The sequence below is a fragment of the Pleurodeles waltl genome, chromosome 6 (genome assembly GCF_031143425.1).
Source record: "Pleurodeles waltl isolate 20211129_DDA chromosome 6, aPleWal1.hap1.20221129, whole genome shotgun sequence".
Lineage (NCBI taxonomy): Eukaryota > Metazoa > Chordata > Amphibia > Caudata > Salamandridae > Pleurodeles > Pleurodeles waltl.
Window position 1 is genome coordinate 163,180,660 of NC_090445.1, and position 18,988 is coordinate 163,199,647.

Here is an 18,988-nt window from a genome sequence, read left to right on the forward strand (position 1 = left end):
TTCCACTTCAGAGGAAGCATGGAGTTCTGGAGTGCCAGAAGCAGCAGCGAGTCGGGATTTTGCAGCTAAAATAGCTTGCTATATCCTACCAGGCCTCTTCAAGTCATACCAACAGCCTCAACATCATAACCCAGGGTTTCCTGCTTAAAGAGGAAAGCAGGGAGTCCAGATGTGTCAAAGTACATCTTTTTGTGCGAGCATAAGCAAGGGCAGAGGTTGCAGCCAATATTTCATGTGATGAGCTTGTGCCACCAGGTAATAAACATAAGGTTTGGGGGCTTAGAGTCCTCCACTTTCGATAGGTCTGGTAAGTATAGACCATCAGACACATTCCTGCTTCCTTGGAGATACAGACTTCACAAATACTGGCCTTAAGGGCTTTCCATAAAAATTCAGCAGTAGATACAGAGGGCTCACTGAGGAGAAAGTACTCCAGAATTACTGCTTTGCCCTCAGACCCGAAGACTGGGCAGCGGAGCTCAGAACCCTTCTGTTAGCAGGGAAAGAAAGTGGGTTGGTGCTGTGAGGGTCAGCAGGACTAGGAAGTGATCATATAATGTTCTCGGCAATAAGTTAACTTCCTGGACTTGGGCAAAAAATATTATACTCACAATCCACAGGTCTACATAGGTGGACATAGCAGGGATGGAAGAACAGCATGTGTATTCCCTCTCAACCTCTGATATGCCTACCAAATCTGTCAAATGCCACGTGTGTGAACCCCAGGGACTGCTTAATAAGCATGAACTAAGCTAGGGAGGGAGGGGGGTGGGGTGGAGTGTGGGATAGGGTGGGGGGGGGGGGGGGGGGGGGGGGGGAACAGGGGGAGGTGGGGAACCCAGTGACGGTACTGTAAGATTTAGTTGCCTAGCCAAACACCAAAGTGCTACACAACTGAGATAAAACTTGAAACTGAAGTCTTGGGTGCCCAGCCCGTGCACACACCAAGAGACATCTCGTCTTCCACTTCAGGTTTCAGGCTGTAGGGGAGATGCCGCCCCTGGGCCTCAGGCTAGTTGTTCCTGTGAGGATGTCCTCACAGTCCCCAGGCCAGTCAGCAGGTTGCGGCATCCAGGCCCTGCTCTCTCACATCAGGGCCACAATAGGCCTCACAGGTCCGCAGTAGCTGTGGCAATGCCCTGTGGGCTGCCCCAGGTGCTAAGGATACACCAGTACGCACTACTGACCCTGATACCAGATCCTCTGGGGGGGTCTATCAGCAACCATGGCCAAAATGCAGACACCACAGGGCTGGCCACCTGACTGCAGTTTCCAGGCCCAAACCTAGCACCCCAGCTCCACTAGTACTGAAGGCCCACATCTGCTGCGGAAGTTCGCAGGAGCCTTTCCAGTGAATCCGATTTCTCTGCAACTGCCCATCCAGGATTGGCAACCGCCACAGGCTCCGCACACTGCAGGCTTTAGTGAACAGTGCACCAGTGGGGCGAGAATGCTTCTTTTTTGGAGCTGGTCAGCAGAGCTTAATTAACACGCCATCTAGATTCCAGGCTGTCTTATGCCCCTACACGTCCTGATCTAAAATTCTATGCACCCTGCCTTGTGGACTACATACCCTATATAATAGTTACTTATTACTATTTAAAAGGGAGGTTTTGGCCTGTCAAAAGGGTGCATTTGGAAAGATCAAATTACTGACTTTACGCGTCTACTGCCACTGTAGTGGATTGCACAATAGGTGCTGCAGTCCACTAGTGACATTTAACATCTAGGCACAGCTTGTTCAATGTACTAGGGACGTATAGTTAAGTTAAATATACCAATTAGTAAAATGCCAATTCAACCACGTTTATAGGGAGAGTACAGGCACTTTGCTACTGGTTAGTGGGGGTAAAGTGCACACAGTTCTCAAATTAGCAAAAAAATATGGGGTCCAGCAAGGTGTGAAAAATTCTGGAAGATCATGCAGAAAAGGTGGATTCCCAACACTCAACATATCTGTCTAAGCACTAGGTGCTCAAAAGACCTCCAGCAGTATTCCAAAACGTTCAGAGCTTGGAACATGAACACAACTCACTAGGCTAGAACAGTCTGTGTTAGGCGTGCAAGGACAGGGGACGTTATGGAAAAGAGGCAGTGAGGGAGAGAAGTGGCAGCAACAGGCTAGGACACTGAATGAATGCTCCAGAAATGCTAGCAGTGATTTTGCAAGAAAAAAAGTTGTATTTCTAATTTCTCCACAAGTCAGTATTTTCTCACAAAGTATGCTCTTCACAAACTGTAACCAATAATTAAAACTTCAGCCTGAACCCTACAGTATCATTAATTCAAGAGTACATTTCTTCACAGATTACCAAAACTATCAAAGAGACAAAACTTAGGACACCTTGGTTAACCCCTTCCCCGCCACGGACGTAATGGTTACGTCCATGGCAGCGCCCGTGTGGCGCCATGGACGTAACCATTACGTCCTGAATGCTTCCCTCGGGAGAAGCGCTAGCGCTCCTCCCGAGGGCCGCCCCCCCACCCCCCTAGGTCAGGGCTGACCGGGGAATCCCTTCCCCTTCCACCCCCGACCCCCCCCCATCCCCCCCTGTGACGTCAGCGCGCGAGCGCGCGCTGATTTGTCACAGGGGCCTCCCTAGTCGCGCTGGAAGCTCTGCTTCCAGCGCGATTGAAAAAGAAATGCAAAAGCATTTCTTTTTCAATCACTTGGGAGGCCCGGAGGGGCTTCAAAGGGAAGGAAAAGTATTTCCTTCCCTTTGAAGTCCCTCCGAGGGTTTCAAAAGCCGGATTGCTTGCAATCCGGCTTTTGAAACCCCACTAGACACCAGGGATTTTTTTTTTTTTCATTGAAATTGACCAAAGGGAGCGACCCCTTGGGCAAGGGTCCCTCCCAGGGGGGGCATTTTTTTGAAAAGGCCTTTTCTGCCCCCCCTGGGGGCAGATCGGCCTTTCTAGGCCGATCTGCCCCCAGGGGGGGCAGAAACCTCTAGGCACCAGGGACCATTTTTTTTTTTTTTTTTGTTGTTTCATTTTTTTTTATTGAGGTGGGGAGCGACCCCTTAGGCAAGGGTCGCTCCCCCTTGGGGGAAAATTATATTTTGGCCATTTCTGCCCCCCTTGGGGGCAGATTGGCCTCATCAAAATAGGCCAATCTGCCCCCAAGGGGGGTAGAAACCACTAGACACCAGGGTTTTTTTTATTTTTATTATTGTTATTGACAAAAGGGAGCGACCCCTTGGGCAAGGGTCGCTCCCAGGGGGGGCATATTTTTGGGAAGGCCTTTTCTGCCCCCCCTGGGGGCAGATCGGCCTACTATTAGGCCGATCTGCCCCCAGGGGGGGCAGAAACCTCTAGGCACCAGGGACCATTTTTTTTTTTTTGGTGGGGAGCGACCCCTTAGGCAAGGGTCGCTCCCCTTGGGGGAAAATTATATTTTGGCCATTTCTGCCTCCCTTGGGGGCAGATTGGCCTATTTTGATGAGGCCAATCTGCCCCCAAGGGGGGTAGAAACCACTAGACACCAGGGAGTTTTTTCTTTGCGTGAATTTCACGCAAAGGGAGCGACCCCTTAGGCAAGGGTCGCTCCCTGGGGGGGGGAGGGCAATTTATTTTAGGCCATTTCTGCCCCCAGGGGGGGAAGAAACCTCTAGGCGCCAGGGCAAATTTTTTTTGTGTGTTTTTTTTTTTTGTTCTTTCTTTTTTTTAGAGATGGGGAGCGACCCATCAGGCAAGGGTCGCTCCCCTGGGGGGCAAATTGTATTTAGACCATTTCTGCCCCCCTGGGGGCAGATTGGCCGATTTTAGGTCAATCTGCCCCCAAGGGGGCAGAAACCACTAGGCACCGGGGATTTGTTTTTTGGCGCCAATGTCACGCAGGGGGAGCGACCCTGTAGGCAAGGGTCGCTCCCGGGGGGCAAATTTATTTTAGGCCATTTCTGCCCCCCCGGGGGACAGATCGGCCTATTATTAGGCCGAACTGCCCCCGGGGGGGGGGCAGAACACTCTAGGCGCCAGGGCAATTTTTTTTTTGTGTGTTTTTTTTTTTGTTGTTTCTTTTTTTAGAGATGGGGAGCGACCCATCAGGCAAGGGTCGCTCCCCTGGGGGGGCAAATTGTATTTAGACCATTTCTGCCCCCCTGGGGGCAGATTGGCCAATTTTAGGTCAATCTGCCCCCAAGGGGGCAGAAACCACTAGGCACCGGGGATTTGTTTTTTGGCGCCAATGTCACGCAGGGGGAGCGACCCCGTAGGCAAGGGTCGCTCCGGGGGGGGTGGCTGTTGGGGGGGCAAATTTAATTTAGGCCATTTCTGCCCCCGGGGGGGGGGGGGGGGGGCAGAAACCTCTAGGCGCCAGGGGAATTTTTCTTTTTTTTTTTTTTTTTTTTTTTTTTTTTAGAGATGGGGAGCGACCCATCAGGCAAAAGTCGCTCCCCTGGGGGACAAATTGTATTTAGGCCATTTCTGCCCCCCTTGGGGGCAGATTGGCTGAGTTTAGGTCAACCTGCCCCCAAGGGGGCAGAAACCACTAGGCACCGGGGATTTGTTTTTTGGTGCCAATGTCACGCAGGGGGAGCGACCCCGTAGGCAAGGGTCGCTCCCGGCGGGGGAGGGTGGGGGGGCAAATTTATTTTAGGGCATTTCTGCCCCCCCCCCCCCCCCCCTGGGGCCGGCTGAGCTACAGGCCAAACACCACAGGTAGGCACCTTGCAAAAAACACCTCTGTTTTCTGTGAAAAAATATGTTGTGTCCACGTTGTGTTATGGGCCATTTCCTTTTGTGGGCGCTAGGCCTACCCACAGAAGTGATGTACCATTTTTATCGAGAGACTTAGGGGAACGCTGGGTGGAAGGAAATTTGTGGCTCCTCTCAGATTCCAGAACTTTCTGTCACCGAAATGAGAGGAAAAAGTGTTTTTTGGGCCAAATTTTGATGTTTGCAAAGGATTCTGGGTAACATAACCTGGTCAGAGCCCCGCAAGTCACCCCATCTTGGATTCCCCTGGGTTTCTAGTTTTCAAAAATGCACTGGTTTGCTAGGTTTCCTCAGGTGTCGGCTGAGCTACAGGCCAAAATCCACAGGTAGGCACTGCTTTTTATAAAAAAATGTGATGTGTCCACGTTGTGTTTTGGGCCCTTTCCTTTCGTGGGCGCTAGTCCTACCCACACAAGTGATGTATCATTTTTATCGGGAGACTTGGGGGAACGCTGGGTAGAAGAAAATTTGTGGCTCCTCTCAGATTCCAGAACTTTCTGCCACAGAAATGTGAGTAACGTGTATTTTTAGCCAAATTTTGAGGTTTGCAAAGGATTCTGGGTAACAGAACCTGGTCCGAGCCCCGCAAGTCACCCCTCCTTGGATTCCCCTAGGTCTCTAGTTTTCAGAAATGCACAGGTTTGGTAGGTTTCCCTAGGTGCCGGCTGAGCTAGAGGCCAAAATCTACAGGTAGGCACTTCGCAAAAAACACCTCTGTTTTTTTCCAAAATTTAGGATGTGTCCACGTTGCGCTTTGGGGTGTTTCCTGTCGCGGGCGCTAGGCCTACCCACGCAAGTGAGGTATCATTTTTATCGGGAGACTTGGGGGAACGCTGGGTGGAAGGAAATTTGTAGCTCCTCTCAGATTCCAGAACTTTCTGCCACAGAAATGTGAGTAACATGTGTATTTTTAGCCAAATTTTGAGGTTTGCAAAGGATTCTGGGTAACAGAACCTGGTCCGAGCCCCGCAAGTCACCCCTCCTTGGATTCCCCTAGGTCTCTAGTTTTCAGAAATGCACAGGTTTGGTAGGTTTCCCTAGGTGCCGGCTGAGCTAGAGGCCAAAATCTACAGGTAGGCACTTTGCTAAAAACAGCTCTGTTTTCTGTGATATGTCCACGTTGTGTTTTGGGGCATATCCTGTCGCGGGCGCTAGGCCTACCCACACAAGTGAGGTATCATTTTTATCGGGAGACGTGGGGGAACGCTGGGTGGAAGGAAATTTGTGGCTCCTCTCAGATTCCAGAACTTTCTGCCACAGAAATGTGAGGAACATGTGTTTTTTTAGCCAAATTTTGAGGTTTGCAAAGGATTCTGGGTAACAGAACCTGGTCCGAGCCCCGCAAGTCACCCCTCCTTGGATCCCCCTAGGTCTCTAGTTTTCAGAAATGCACAGGTTTGGTAGGTTTCCCTAGGTGGCGGCTGAGCTAGAGGCCAAAATCTACAGGTAGTCACTTTGCTAAAAACAGCTCTGTTTTCTGTGATATGTCCACGTTGTGTTTTGGGGCATATCCTGTCGCGGGCGCTAGGCCTACCCACACAAGTGAGGTATCATTTTTATCGGGAGACGTGGGGGAACGCTAGGTGGAAGGAAATTTGTGGCTCCTCTCAGATTACAGAACTTTCTGCCACAGAAATGTGAGGAACATGTGTTTTTTTAGCCAAATTTTGAGGTTTGCAAAGGATTCTGGGTAACCGAACCTGGTCCGAGCCACACAAGTCACCCCTCCTTGGATTCCCCTAGGTCTCTAGTTTTCAGAAATGCACAGGTTTGGTAGGTTTCCCTAGGTGGCGGCTGAGCTACAGGCCAAAATCTACAGGTAGTCACTTTGCTAAAAACAGCTCGGTTTTCTGTGATGTGTCCAGGTTGTGTTTTGGGGCATATCCTGTCGCGGGCGCTAGGCCTACCCAAACAAGTGAGGTATCATTTTTATCGGGAGACTTGGGGGAACATAGAATAGCAAAACAAGTGTTATTGCCCCTTGTCTTTCTCTACATTTATTCCTTCCAAATATAGGGGTGTGTGTAAAAAAGACATCTATTTGAGAAATTCCATGTAATTCACGTGCTACTATGGTCACCCCGGAATTCAGAGATGTGCAAATAACCACTGCTCCTCAACACCTTATCTTGTGCCCTTTTTGGAAATGCAAAGGTTTTCTTGATAGCTATTTTTTACTCCTTATATTTCAGCAAATGAATTACTGTATACCCGGTATAGAATGAAAACGCACTGCAGGGTGCAGCTCATTTATTGGCTCTGGGTTCCTCGGGTTCTTGATGAACCTACAAACCCTATATATCCCCGCAACCAGAGGAGTCCAGCAGACGTAACGGTATATTGCTTTCGATAATCTGACATTGCAGGGAAAAGTTACAGAGTAAAAAGTAGAGAAAAATTGATGTTTTTTTCACCTCAATTTCAATATTTTTCTTTTTCAGCTGTTATTTTCTGTAGGAAACCCTTGTAGGATCTACACAAATGACCCCTTGCTGAATTCAGAATTTTGTCTACTTTTCAGAAATGTTTAGGTTTCTGGGATCCAGCATTGGTTTCATGACCATTCCTGTCACTGACTGGAAGGAGGCTGAAAGCACAAAAAATTGCACAAATGGGGTATGCCCCAGTAAAATGCCAAAATTGTGTTGAAAAATTGGGTTTTCGGATTCAAGTCTGCCTGTTCCTGAAAGCTGGGAAGCTGCTGAGTTTAGCACCGCAAACCCTTTGTTGATGCCATTTTCAGGGGAAAAACCACAAGCCTTCTTCTGCAGCCACTTTTTCCCATTTTTTTGAAAAAAACAAAATGTTCCCTGTATTTTGGCCAATTTCTTGGCCTCTTTCAGGGGAACCCACAAAGTCTGGGTACCTCCAGAATCCCTAGGATGTTGGAAAAAAAGGACGCAAATTTGGCTTGGTTAGCTTATGTGGACAAAAAGTTATGCGGGCCTAAGCGCGAACTGCCCCAAATAGGCAAAAAAAGGCCTGGCACAGGAGGGGGAAAAGGCCTGGCAGCGAAGTGGTTAAAGGAGACATATCTTCACTGGGAAGTGGACAGTAACTTTCAGGTAATTTTTAATGGATGCAACATCCACTACAAGGTAATGATTATTATGGGACTCAACTTGAAATAATGAACAAGTGGTATAGAATGACCCATTTGGGCACCCCATGTTCTCAATACAAAAACAGAATACTATGAAACATGGCTGCACACTTTACTCATGCTTCATAATATGTTTACAAATAAGGCATTTAACTTTGGATAAACATGAGGCCTAAAGTATAAAACATGCAGCAAAATATTACAAAAAACAAAAAATGAAATGTGATATTTTTCTAAAGAGAAATGTCTATTTTGTACCCTATATTTATTAACTTACATTTTGTAAACTTCATATTAATGCTGCATACGTACTTTCTCGCTCCTTCTGCTTTGTCGCCATGTATCCTCGTACACTAAAATCCAGCCGCTGCAGGGCTGGCTCCATCTTCACGTAAATCTGTTGCCATAATCTGTGGTATACAGCAAGGGGCCACAGCAGAACAAACAACACTGAAAGAAATCACAAAAGTTTAAGGATATCAGTGTCAAAATTGATACAGTGTAGATAACAGTTTCAAAATAAGATTCTTTGGCACTGAGCACAGGAAGATGGCACCTCATATTTCCAAGGCAATATTGGCCCAGGGGTAGAAACTATTTAATTAACTTAGATTTCAGATCTCTTGCAAACTGAGACTTTCTTTAGAAATACAAACGTAACTGGCATTTGCAAAGCCAATAGTTCTCGCCTATGGAAGGGATATTCGTTTTGTAAATGTCCTTTAGCCATGTTGTAAAGATGTTTGGGTGCTGTGCAGCATGGTTGAGAGTTGGAAAACAAATGTTCTAGCACAGTGCCAGTGCTGACCACGAGCGGCAGTAAAAAATTAAAAAAAGCATTTTCAGAAACAAATGACACCACCATCTTATTACAGTGTTTTCAAAAGTTTTTATGTTTTCATGCTTATGGCTCAAAGCCAACATTGTAGTGTAAAAACTACTTAATACATAAAGTGACTTAGTACTTGTTTGTAAGTTATGCAAAAATTAGTTTTACAATTTGTTTTTTAAATTTCTAAATTTTTTTTATTAAGTCACAAATTGTCAATGCAGAGCAATACACAGTATACGGGATCTACCCCAGTTATTAGCACAAACTATACAAAGAAAGATTGACAAAATGCAAGTATTGATCCAGATCATGGAAAGCAAAAACAGAGTAATATAAGAAAACAAATAAGAGCGTAGATTTAAAGGCTGACACAGCTGAACCAGATATCGACAGACAACATTATGCAGTTAACATTTCTAGTTTAGAGGATACCAGTTAAAAGCCGCCCATTTGAAATCAAATTTTATAAGGGATGGGAGCCCTCTAGTTTTAACCAATACCAATTCAGACATGTATACCTGTCAAATGAGGGCCGACCACTCGGCCAACTTTGGAGTGGAGGGGTGACAGAGTCCAGCCGAAACAATTATTATAGATAGCAAACTTTTCAGACCCCGGTACTGTTCTGGCTTGACTCCTATCAGGATCTCTTTAGGGGATAGTTGAATTTCAAAACCAAACCAGATGAAAATAGTTTGGATGTCAAAATATGTGTAGGGCAGGGCATGTAGCAAAAACAATGTCTCCTGCTACCAAACCACACCTGGAGTATCTAGACTTGTCACAGTGAGCCGTCCCGCCCCCACCCTCCGAATTTTGAAATTCTCTCCAGTGTATGATACAGCAGATAAATTGTCCTAAAAGCTTTAGTTTTACAGAATGTACTGAGCGGTCAACTATGTTGAGGGTTCTCTGATTTTCAGAAGCCGAAATCGCTAGAGAGAGCAACCTACTTCAGTTAGCTGCCAGCGAGGTACTATCAATGGTACTATACTGACAAAAACCTTCATAGATTATGCTTATTGAGGGCTTCCTATTAGCTTTATAGAAATATGATGTTAACTCCGTGCCTTCAAGATCAATCATGAGCTCATGGCGTATAGGAGAGAAAAAAGGAGCCCCTCAGCTGAAGGTATTTAAAAAAGAAATGCCACAGTAAATTAATAAAATCCATTTAAATCATAAGAGTTGTTCGATCGTCCCCACCCACAAGCTTGCCCAGGCCTTACAGACAGGATCATGACAGACTTGAAGAACAGCGGGGCTATCCCATGATGGCGTATCTTTATTTAGCAGCGATATAGAATATTTAACAGAGGTTTCCTGCCCTATACGCATAATGTCCTTTATCATTTTGAAGCCAACATGTTTGCGATAATTGGGGTCCCCCAATTTATAGAAAAAGAGCCTGTGTTCTGATCCTAATTCTAGTTCATAGCCATAATCTATATATCTGGTTCTGCAGGAATTAACAAGCTACGCAAATGACCGGCAAAAGCTTCCCAAAAATATAGCTTGAAAACCGGGGGTTGTTACCTCCGTTTATACTGAAGTTTCAAATAGCAGATACCACATCTTTATCCCCATAAGAAACTACAAATTGTGCCTTCCATATGTTTAAAAAAGGAATCTGGGACCTGCAGTGGGATTACCGAAACAAGCATAAGACTTTAGGCCAAATATTAATTTGGTGAGATTGCAACGACCCAAGATAGTAATCGGGAGCCTATTCCAAAACTTTGATTTTGAAATAAGTGGGAGTAGCAGATGTTCATAATTCAACATAAAGATATTGTCAACCCGGCTGCTAAGTTTTATACCAAGATACACAGCTGTTGTAGTTGCCGTTGGAGTAGGCACATTTGGAGTAAAGCACCTGAGTTTTAGCTATATTTAGTTTATTGCCCAAGTGTGTTCCACACCTATCGACCTTATTTATATTACGACCCATCAACGGCAGTGGGTTTGTAGAGAAAACAGAAATGTCATCCGGATAGGCAGTAAATTTGAGTTCGCTGCCCCCGAACATCAGCAGCTGAATTCCTGCATTAGAATGCAGAGATAGCAGAAACAGCTCCATATAGAGAGCAAATAGAAGAGGGTATAGCGGCACCCTTAACGGTTGCCATGACAAATCTGAAATTAGGGCTTCCCAGCATATTAGCTTGGCACGAGGAATCTTATATAATGGCTGTACCACTTTTCTGAAACCAATCCCAAATGTTTCCAATGTGGCCCACAGACAGTCCCAGACAACACAACAAAAGGCCTTCCCGGCATCTAATAATATCATGGCAATTCTAGCATTCATACCTTCAGCAATGTCAAACACTCTGATTACTGTGTTAGAGTGGCTAATGGTGTCCCTACCAGGTATAAGACAGTGCCTTGCTGCTGTTGGAAAACTAACACTGGAAGAGGGGAGAATAAAAAAGGTTCCCAGGGAAAAACATACAGAGAGTATCTCCCTGGGAGCCACTGATATGGAGCAAACAGCAGGGACACTGCAGGAAGTATTAAAACTGTTACCGGGAATTTGCCCATGTTCATCGCGGGGCATAGAAGAACAAGTTACTTACCTTTGGTAACGAGGTATCTGGTAGAGACTCTATCTAGTTGCAGATTCCTTACCTTAGAATTCCCTGGCATCAGCTTCAAATCCGGATTTTTTTCTGCTGAGCAGTACCCTGCGCGCGCCGTCGTTCTGATCCATGTGCGTCGACCAGCTCTGCGTGCGTCGTCAGCATCGTTGGAGCTGTCTCTGACGTCACAGTTGTCTATATAGACGCCGTCTCGGCGTGCGTATGTCAGTTCTTTTCCCACAACTTTCCACGCCAGAAGCGCAGAATCATGGAAGAACCAACAGTTATGGATTTTACCTCCTTGACTGTTTGAAGTAAAAATTCTTACATGCCTTTAAGAAAGGCAAAAATGCCAAAATTATATATATACACATATATATATATATATATACACATATATATATATATATATATATACACACACACATATATATATATATATATACACACATATATATATACACACACACATATATATATATATATATATATACACACACACATATATATATACACACATATATACACACACACATATATATATACACACATATATATATACACACACACATATATATATATATATATACACACACATATATATATATACACACATATATATATATTTGTATAAAAATATCCACAGAGCGGGGAGGCTTGGGTGGGTGTTAGGAATCTGGAGCTAGATAGAGTCTCTACCAGATACCTTGTTACCGAAGGTAAGTAACTTGTTCATCTGATAGAGACTTCTAGCTGCAGCTTCCTTACCTTAGAATAGATACCCAAGCTGTAACCCATGGCGGTGGGTCTGAAGGAGATTTTTATACCAGGAAGTCCTGCAAGACAGAATGGGCAAAATGCCCCTCTCTTCTCACCTGGCTATCCAGGCAGTAGTGTTTTGCAAACGTGTGAAAGGAAGCCCACGTTGCAGCCTGACAGATGTCCACCACAGGTACACAACGTGCTAACGCAGTGGTAGCAGCTTTCCCCCTAGTAGAATGAGCTCTCAAGCCCTCAGGAGGCTGCTTCTTTGCCAAAGCGTAGCAGATCTTTATACAGAGAACGACCCAGCGCGAAATGGATCGTTTCTGTACTGCCCAACCCTTCTTTGCACCAACGTACCCCACAAAGAGTTGGTCATTCACCCGGAACTCTTTAGTGGAATCAAGATAGAATGATATCGCTCTTTTTGGGTCCAGCCGATGGAGATGCTCCTCTTCCTTAGAGGGATGCGGTGGTGCAAAGAAGGTGGGCAGGGTGATACTTTGACCCAGATGGAAAGGGGTCACCACCTTGGGGAGGAAAGAGGCACGAGTTCTGAGAAACACTTTTTCAGGAAAGATTGCGAGATACTGCGGTTTTGATGACAAAGCCTGTAGCTCATTTACTCTTCTGGCAGATGTAATTGCCACCAAAAAGGCTGTCTTAATAGTGAGCAGCCGAAGAGGACAGTTATGTAAGGGCTCGAAGGGAGCACACATAAGGAAGGTAAGAAGCAGATTAAGGTCCCACTGAGGCATAACAAAAGGCACAGGGGGAAACAAATGCACAAGCCTTTTCAAAAATCTCTTTATTATAGGTGATTTAAACAAAGATGGTTGATCGGGCAACTGAAGAAAGGCCGATAAGGCTGCAAGATAGCCCTTGAAAGTCCCTAAGGAGGAACCCTGTTGGGCGAGAGACAATACAAACAAAAGGATATTAGACAGAGAAGAAGAAAGAGGATCAATAGACCTCTCTGTACAATATGAAACAAAACGTTTCCAACGGCAGGCGTAGATCGACTTAGTAGAGGGACGTCTGGCTGCCAGAAGGACATCACACACCTCGGGAGGGAGGTCTTTAACCATCAACTGTCGCTGCTCAATCTCCACGCATGAAGGTGTAGAGTTGACAGGTTCGGGTGGAGAACCTTCCCCTGCTGCTGCGACAGAAGATCCTACCGAAGAGGCAGCCTTATTGGAGGACCGATGCTCATTTTGAGAAACTCTCCGTGTCCAATCCAGAGCCACTAGGATTACTTGGGCCCGGTCGTTCTTGATTTTCGTGAGAACTCTGGGCAGAAGTGGTACAGGCGTAAAGGCGTACAGGAGGCTTGAACTCCACTTGCGACGAAAAGCGTTGCCTAGCGATAACCCCCTTGGAAACTCCAACGCGCAAAACTGCTGACATTGCGCGTTTTCTACTGAGGCGAACAGATCTAACCAAGGCTCTCCCCACTGCTGAAATAGTCCTTGCGCCACCTCCGGATGGAGACACCATTCGTGATCCTCTAAGCATTTTCGGCTGAGGTCGTCCACCCTGGCGTTCAGAGAACCTGCCAGGTGTTGAACCACCAGGGTCATGCCCTGCTGTTCCAGCCATGTCCAGAGAAGTAAAGCCGCTTGACAAAGGATCACCGCCCTGCTTGTTGCAGTACCACATTGCAGTAGTGTTGTCCGTGAACACCTGCACCACCTTCCCTTTCACAACAGGAAGAAATGCTTTTAATGCTAGTCGGATCGCCCGAAGCTCCAGCAAGTTGATGTAGAGCCCATATTCCGCGAGAGACCAGTGACCTCTGATCCCCACCTCTCCCAGATGGCCGTCCCATCCCAGAAGAAAATAAGTTACTTACCTGTAACTGTAGTTCTCCAGTATTGGAATCTTTCATAGATTCACATGCTTGAATCATTCCCCGTCGTCGAGATGGGAGTCCCGGTACAATTTTCACAAGTAATGTTAAAACATATTGAAGAGAAAAAAGGCCCTAGGCCTCTTCAATTTCATAGTCTATCGGAGTCATTTTGTGAAAAGGACCAAACCTGATCCTCCACCAATCAGGCGACAGCACTCTTCAGAACCTCCTGGGAGAAGCTCTAGCACCTCAGATTTTCCAAGCACAAGTGCGTATATTATGTTGAATATATAAAGAAAGAAAGAAGAGGTGAAGTGAGCTTCTCCGGGGAGGCGGGTGGGTCGCATGTGAATTTATGAAAGATTCCAATACTGGAGAACTACAGTTACAGGTAAGTAACTTATTTTCTTACTCCAGTGTTGGAACTTTCATAGATTCACATGCTTGAATCAGAGTAGAGAGCAATAACTATGCACATTGTAATATGACAACATCTCTAATAAACAAAATATCTTAAACCACAAAACCTTATCATCATGCATAAAATGATGAACTATATAAATATACACCCGTATGTCTATATATATATATATATATATATATATATATATATATATATATATATATATATATATATATATATACTTATCTCTATTACATACAGATATACCTGTGGAGATACATGATGAAATTCGAAGAAAAACAGTAAAAGAAATTATTATAAGACACTACTGTAATATGATCAATGTCTGCAAACACGCTTATTTATGTGATTGTGATAGCGTTCTTTTATACTTATATACGTTTGTTTTTCTCTTTTTTTTTTTTTTTTAAATGTAAACAATGTGCATACCTGTTCTAGGATGGAGGGATGTAGGAGAAATGGCTCACCTTCACCTGAAAAGATTCCTGAGAACCGCCTGTCCCACTGCTACCTCTCCGTGAGAGAGGGATTCCAAGCAGTAGTGCTTAGTGAAAGTATGACAGCTCTTCCACGTTGCTGCCCTACAAATGTCTTGTAGTGGCACTCCGGCAAACAGTGCCACTGATGATGAGACTTTTCTCGTAGAGTGAGCATGCACAGATGATTGCAAAGGTTTGCCCGCTACTTGATGGCAAAAGCGAATGGCTGAGGCGATCAATCTGGAAATACTCTGCTTGGATAGTGGGTACCCCTTCCTAGGAGCACTGTACGCCACAAATAACTGATTAGAGCGCCGAAAAGATTTAGTCCTGTCCAAATAAAATTGAACGCATCTTTTAACGTCTAAAGAGTGTAATGCCCTCTCCGCCGGAGTAGATGGATGAGGGAAAAAAGACTTGAAGACTAAAGGTTCGTTCATGTGAAAGTCTGACAGAACCTTTGGAATAAAATGCGGGTTAGTGCGCATTAACAGTCTATCGTGTTTAAGCTGCAGGAATGGCTCTTGGATGGACAGCGCTTGCACCTCGCTGACCCGCCTAGCTGATGTAAGGGCTATCAGTAAGGCAACCTTCCAAGACAAGAACTTGAGGGAAGCACAGTGGATCGGTTCAAACGGATGCTTCATCAGTTGTGCCAAAACAATATTCAGATTCCACGAAGGAGGTGGTGGTCTGAAAGGAGGGTAAACCCTGAAAAGCCCTTTTAGAAATCTCTTAATCAGCCGAGAGGAGAAGAGTGAGGGTGTGTCATCTGAACGTCTGTATGCAGCTATAGCTGCTACGTGAACTTTAATGGATGAGTGTGCTAGGCCAGATTGAGCTAACTGCAAGAGATACTGCAATATTTCCTCCGGTGGTGACAGTAAAGGGTCCATCCGACGCTGATGACACCAGGCACAGAATCTTTTCTATTTACACTGATAAGTCTTGTTCGTGCTATCCGCTCTGGCCTTTGACAAAATATCCTTGCAGTCCTGCGGGATATTCAAATGCGCAAACTCTCTGTGGTGAGGAACCATGCTGATAACCGCATTGACTGCGGATCGGGGTGCCGAACCTGGCCGTTGTTCATTGTTAGTAATTGAGGTAACGGCTCCAGTGGAATATGAGGTTTGACTGACAGAATGAGGAGCTCCGTGAACCAATGTTGGCGCGGCCAGTACGGGGCTATCAGTATCAGAGTGCATGGTTCTGTTTTCATCTTCGTGAGGACCCTTGGGATCAACGGAATGGGAGGAAAGGCGTAAGCAAAGATGTCTGACCAGACTATCGAAAACGCATTCCCCCAAGATCCCTTTTGGTGATGCCAACTTGCGAAGAACTGGCATTTGGCGTTGTTCTTCTTCGCACACAGATCCACCGTTGGTGTTCCCCACCGGGAAAAAATCTGGTTCAGTACTGTCTGGTCTAGCTCCCACTCGTGGCAGTCCGATTTCTGCCTGCTGAGTGCATCTGCTGTCTTGTTGTTTATTCCAGGCAAGTGTACCGCTGATAATGTGATGCCTTGCTGCAAGGCCCAGTTCCAGATCGCTTGGTCTTCCCTGGAGAGGGTGAGAGATCTTGTTCCTCCTTGTTTGTTGAGATAGTGCATCGTAGTGGTGTTGTCCGTTCTTATCACCACTTGCGATCCTGAGATTCTTGGGAGAAACGCTTGTAAGGCCAGGTGCACTGCCCTGAGTTCTAGCCAATTGATATGCATTGATGCCAGATGCATTGGCCATTTTCAACTTATTTTCAGGTCCTTTAACACTGCTCCCCAGCCTTCCAGTGAGGCATCCGTTGTTATGGACCACGGGGCTGGCTGTTGAAGAAACGAGAGGCCAATTGACAGATGGTGCTTTTGAGACCACCATCTGAGAGTTCTGATCATTATCAGAGTTATTTGTACCTGGTCTTCGAAAGAGCCTGATACTTGGAGCCATTGACGATTTAGCTGCTCCTGCAAGGGGCGCATCTTTAGCCGACACAGAGGGATCAGAGGTATGCATGAAGACATCATGCCCAACAGTGATTTGAAGAGACGGACAGTAACCTTTCGTCTCCTCTGTATGGAACTCACTAGGGTCAGTAATCTTTGTTGCCTCTCTAACGTGGGACATGCCATGCCGTATTCTGTGTTCAGTTTTGCTCCAAGAAAAGTAATATTGCGTACTGGTAGAGGGTTGGACTTCTCCCAGTTGATCGTGAATCCGAGATTGGTCAGTAAGGAAACACACTTTCTGGTTGACTTGTGTGCTCCTGCGTAAGTCTTTGCCTTTATTAACCAATCGTCTAAGTATGGAAAAACTTGGTGCTTTCTTCTCCTGAGAAAGGCTCCGACTGGTGCTAGGCATTTGGTAAATATTCTTGGGGCTGATTTGAGTCCGAAGGGAAGGACGCAGTATTGATAATGGCTCCCGGCTACGGTGAATCTCAAATATTTTCTGTGGGCAGGGTGGATGGGTATGTGGAAGTATGCGTCTTTGAGGTCTAGTGATGACATAAAATCTCTTTGATTGAGACGCAGAAGGACGTCTTGCAGGCTGATCATTCGGAACGATTGCTTTTTTAGGTATACATTTAGTTCCCTTAAATTGAGGATCGGCCCCCAATCCTTCCACTTTTTCCGAATGATGAAGAACCTGGAATAAAATCCTGTTCCTCGTTGGGCCCGAGGCACCTTCTCTATAGCTCCCTTGAGAAGCAGCTTGTCGACTTCTTCATTGAGTTGCTGAGGATATCTTGAAGGAGTCCTGCGGGGAGGGTTGGGGGGAGGTATCTGGATAAATTCTAAAGTATGGCCCCGTTCCACTAATTGTAGGACCCACTTGACTGACGTAATGGTTTGCCATTGACTGAGGAATAAGGAGATCCTCCTGCCCAGGGTGACAGGAGGACCACCGAGCGTAGCCGGTGCCTCGAAAACATCAGGTTCTACGAGCTGAATCTTTGGCCGGGCGGGTTGAACGTCCACGGCCTGCCGGTCTACTATAGGCTGGTTGAGTCGGCTGCCTTTGGGAGTAGTATGGACGATACTACTGTGAGGACGATGGATAGGAAGAATATCTCTGTTGTTGATATCCCCCTCTGTATGAGGGTTGGCTATGCCCCTAGGACGAAAGGACGATCTTCGATATTGCAGGGTCCCTAATGGCCTTGCCGTGTCCGTCTTGATTGATTGTAGGGCTTCATCAACATGTTTTCCAAATAGCGCTTGGCCATCAAAGGGTAAGTCTAGGATCTTATTCTGGACTTCTGGGAGAAACGAGGTGGCTTTAAGCCAGCCCTGTCTTCTTAGTACAGCTGCACCTGCAAGCTGTCTAAAAGCAGTGGTCGCTATATCCATTGCACAGTCTATCAGCTCTGCAGACGTGCGTTGACCTTCTTGTACAGTTTTATTTGCCTCCGATTTCGCGTCTTCTGGCAGTTGGTTAATAAAAGGTGCAATATCCGCCCAAAGCTGCCTGTTGTATCGAGACAAAATAGCCAAGGAGTTGGCAGCTCTAAGTACTAGGCTGGCCATAGACGAAAACCTTTTCCCTATGTTGTCTAGCCGCCTAACCTCCTTGTCTGGGGGTGCGGAAATCGGGGCAGAAGGATTCTTTGATCTTCTCTGAGCTGCCTGAGCTACTACTGAATCCGGAGGAGGATGTCCTGTTAAGCATGTTGGTGCATCATCAGGAGCTTTGTATTTTTTTATCCAGACGTGGTAAAACTGCCGTGACTGTTGCCGGATTATTCATGACTTTAAGGCCTTCTTCCCACAGGGATAGAGCGCACAGACTTCTGAAAGGGCTCTTTAAAATCATATAGGAAACAGTCTGTTTGCTTCGTAGGTAGCAGTAAGGCAAAACGCTTGGCTGCCCTCTCTAGAAGATTGTGAAAACCTCCAATGTCTTCTGGTGGGGATTCCACCTTCAAATGAGAAGGAGAAGATGGAGCAGGGATAATGTACTCGTCCCACTCTGAGTGAGTGTCTATGAGCTCTCCTTCTTCCTGATCCCCTTCTGAGATGTTGGTGTCTTGGGGAATTGTCATGTCCGGAGTGGCCACATCTGTGAGATGCAAAGACGTTGGTCTCTGATGTAGAGTAGAAACACCAGAAATAGGCGATGGAGGAGGCTGTTCTCCTTGAGGCGGAAACCTTCTGTTGTAATCCACTAACATCGCTCTAAGGCCAGTAAGCAGGTCGGAAGGAATATATGCTCCCTGGTGATATTGCTGATGCTCCGAGT

At 46.0% G+C, this 18,988-nt stretch overlaps 1 protein-coding gene across 3 annotated transcripts in view; it reads right to left on the reverse strand.

Moving 5' to 3' along the window:
• Positions 1–18,988, reverse strand: part of RETREG3 (reticulophagy regulator family member 3) — a 227,730-nt gene that overhangs the window by 72,937 nt on the left and 135,805 nt on the right. For all 3 annotated transcript variants that reach the window (XM_069237719.1, XM_069237717.1, XM_069237716.1), the window contains one exon: positions 8,132–8,269. In XM_069237719.1, coding sequence (XP_069093820.1) covers positions 8,132–8,269 — 138 coding nt within the window. The remainder of the gene's footprint in view (positions 1–8,131; positions 8,270–18,988) is intronic.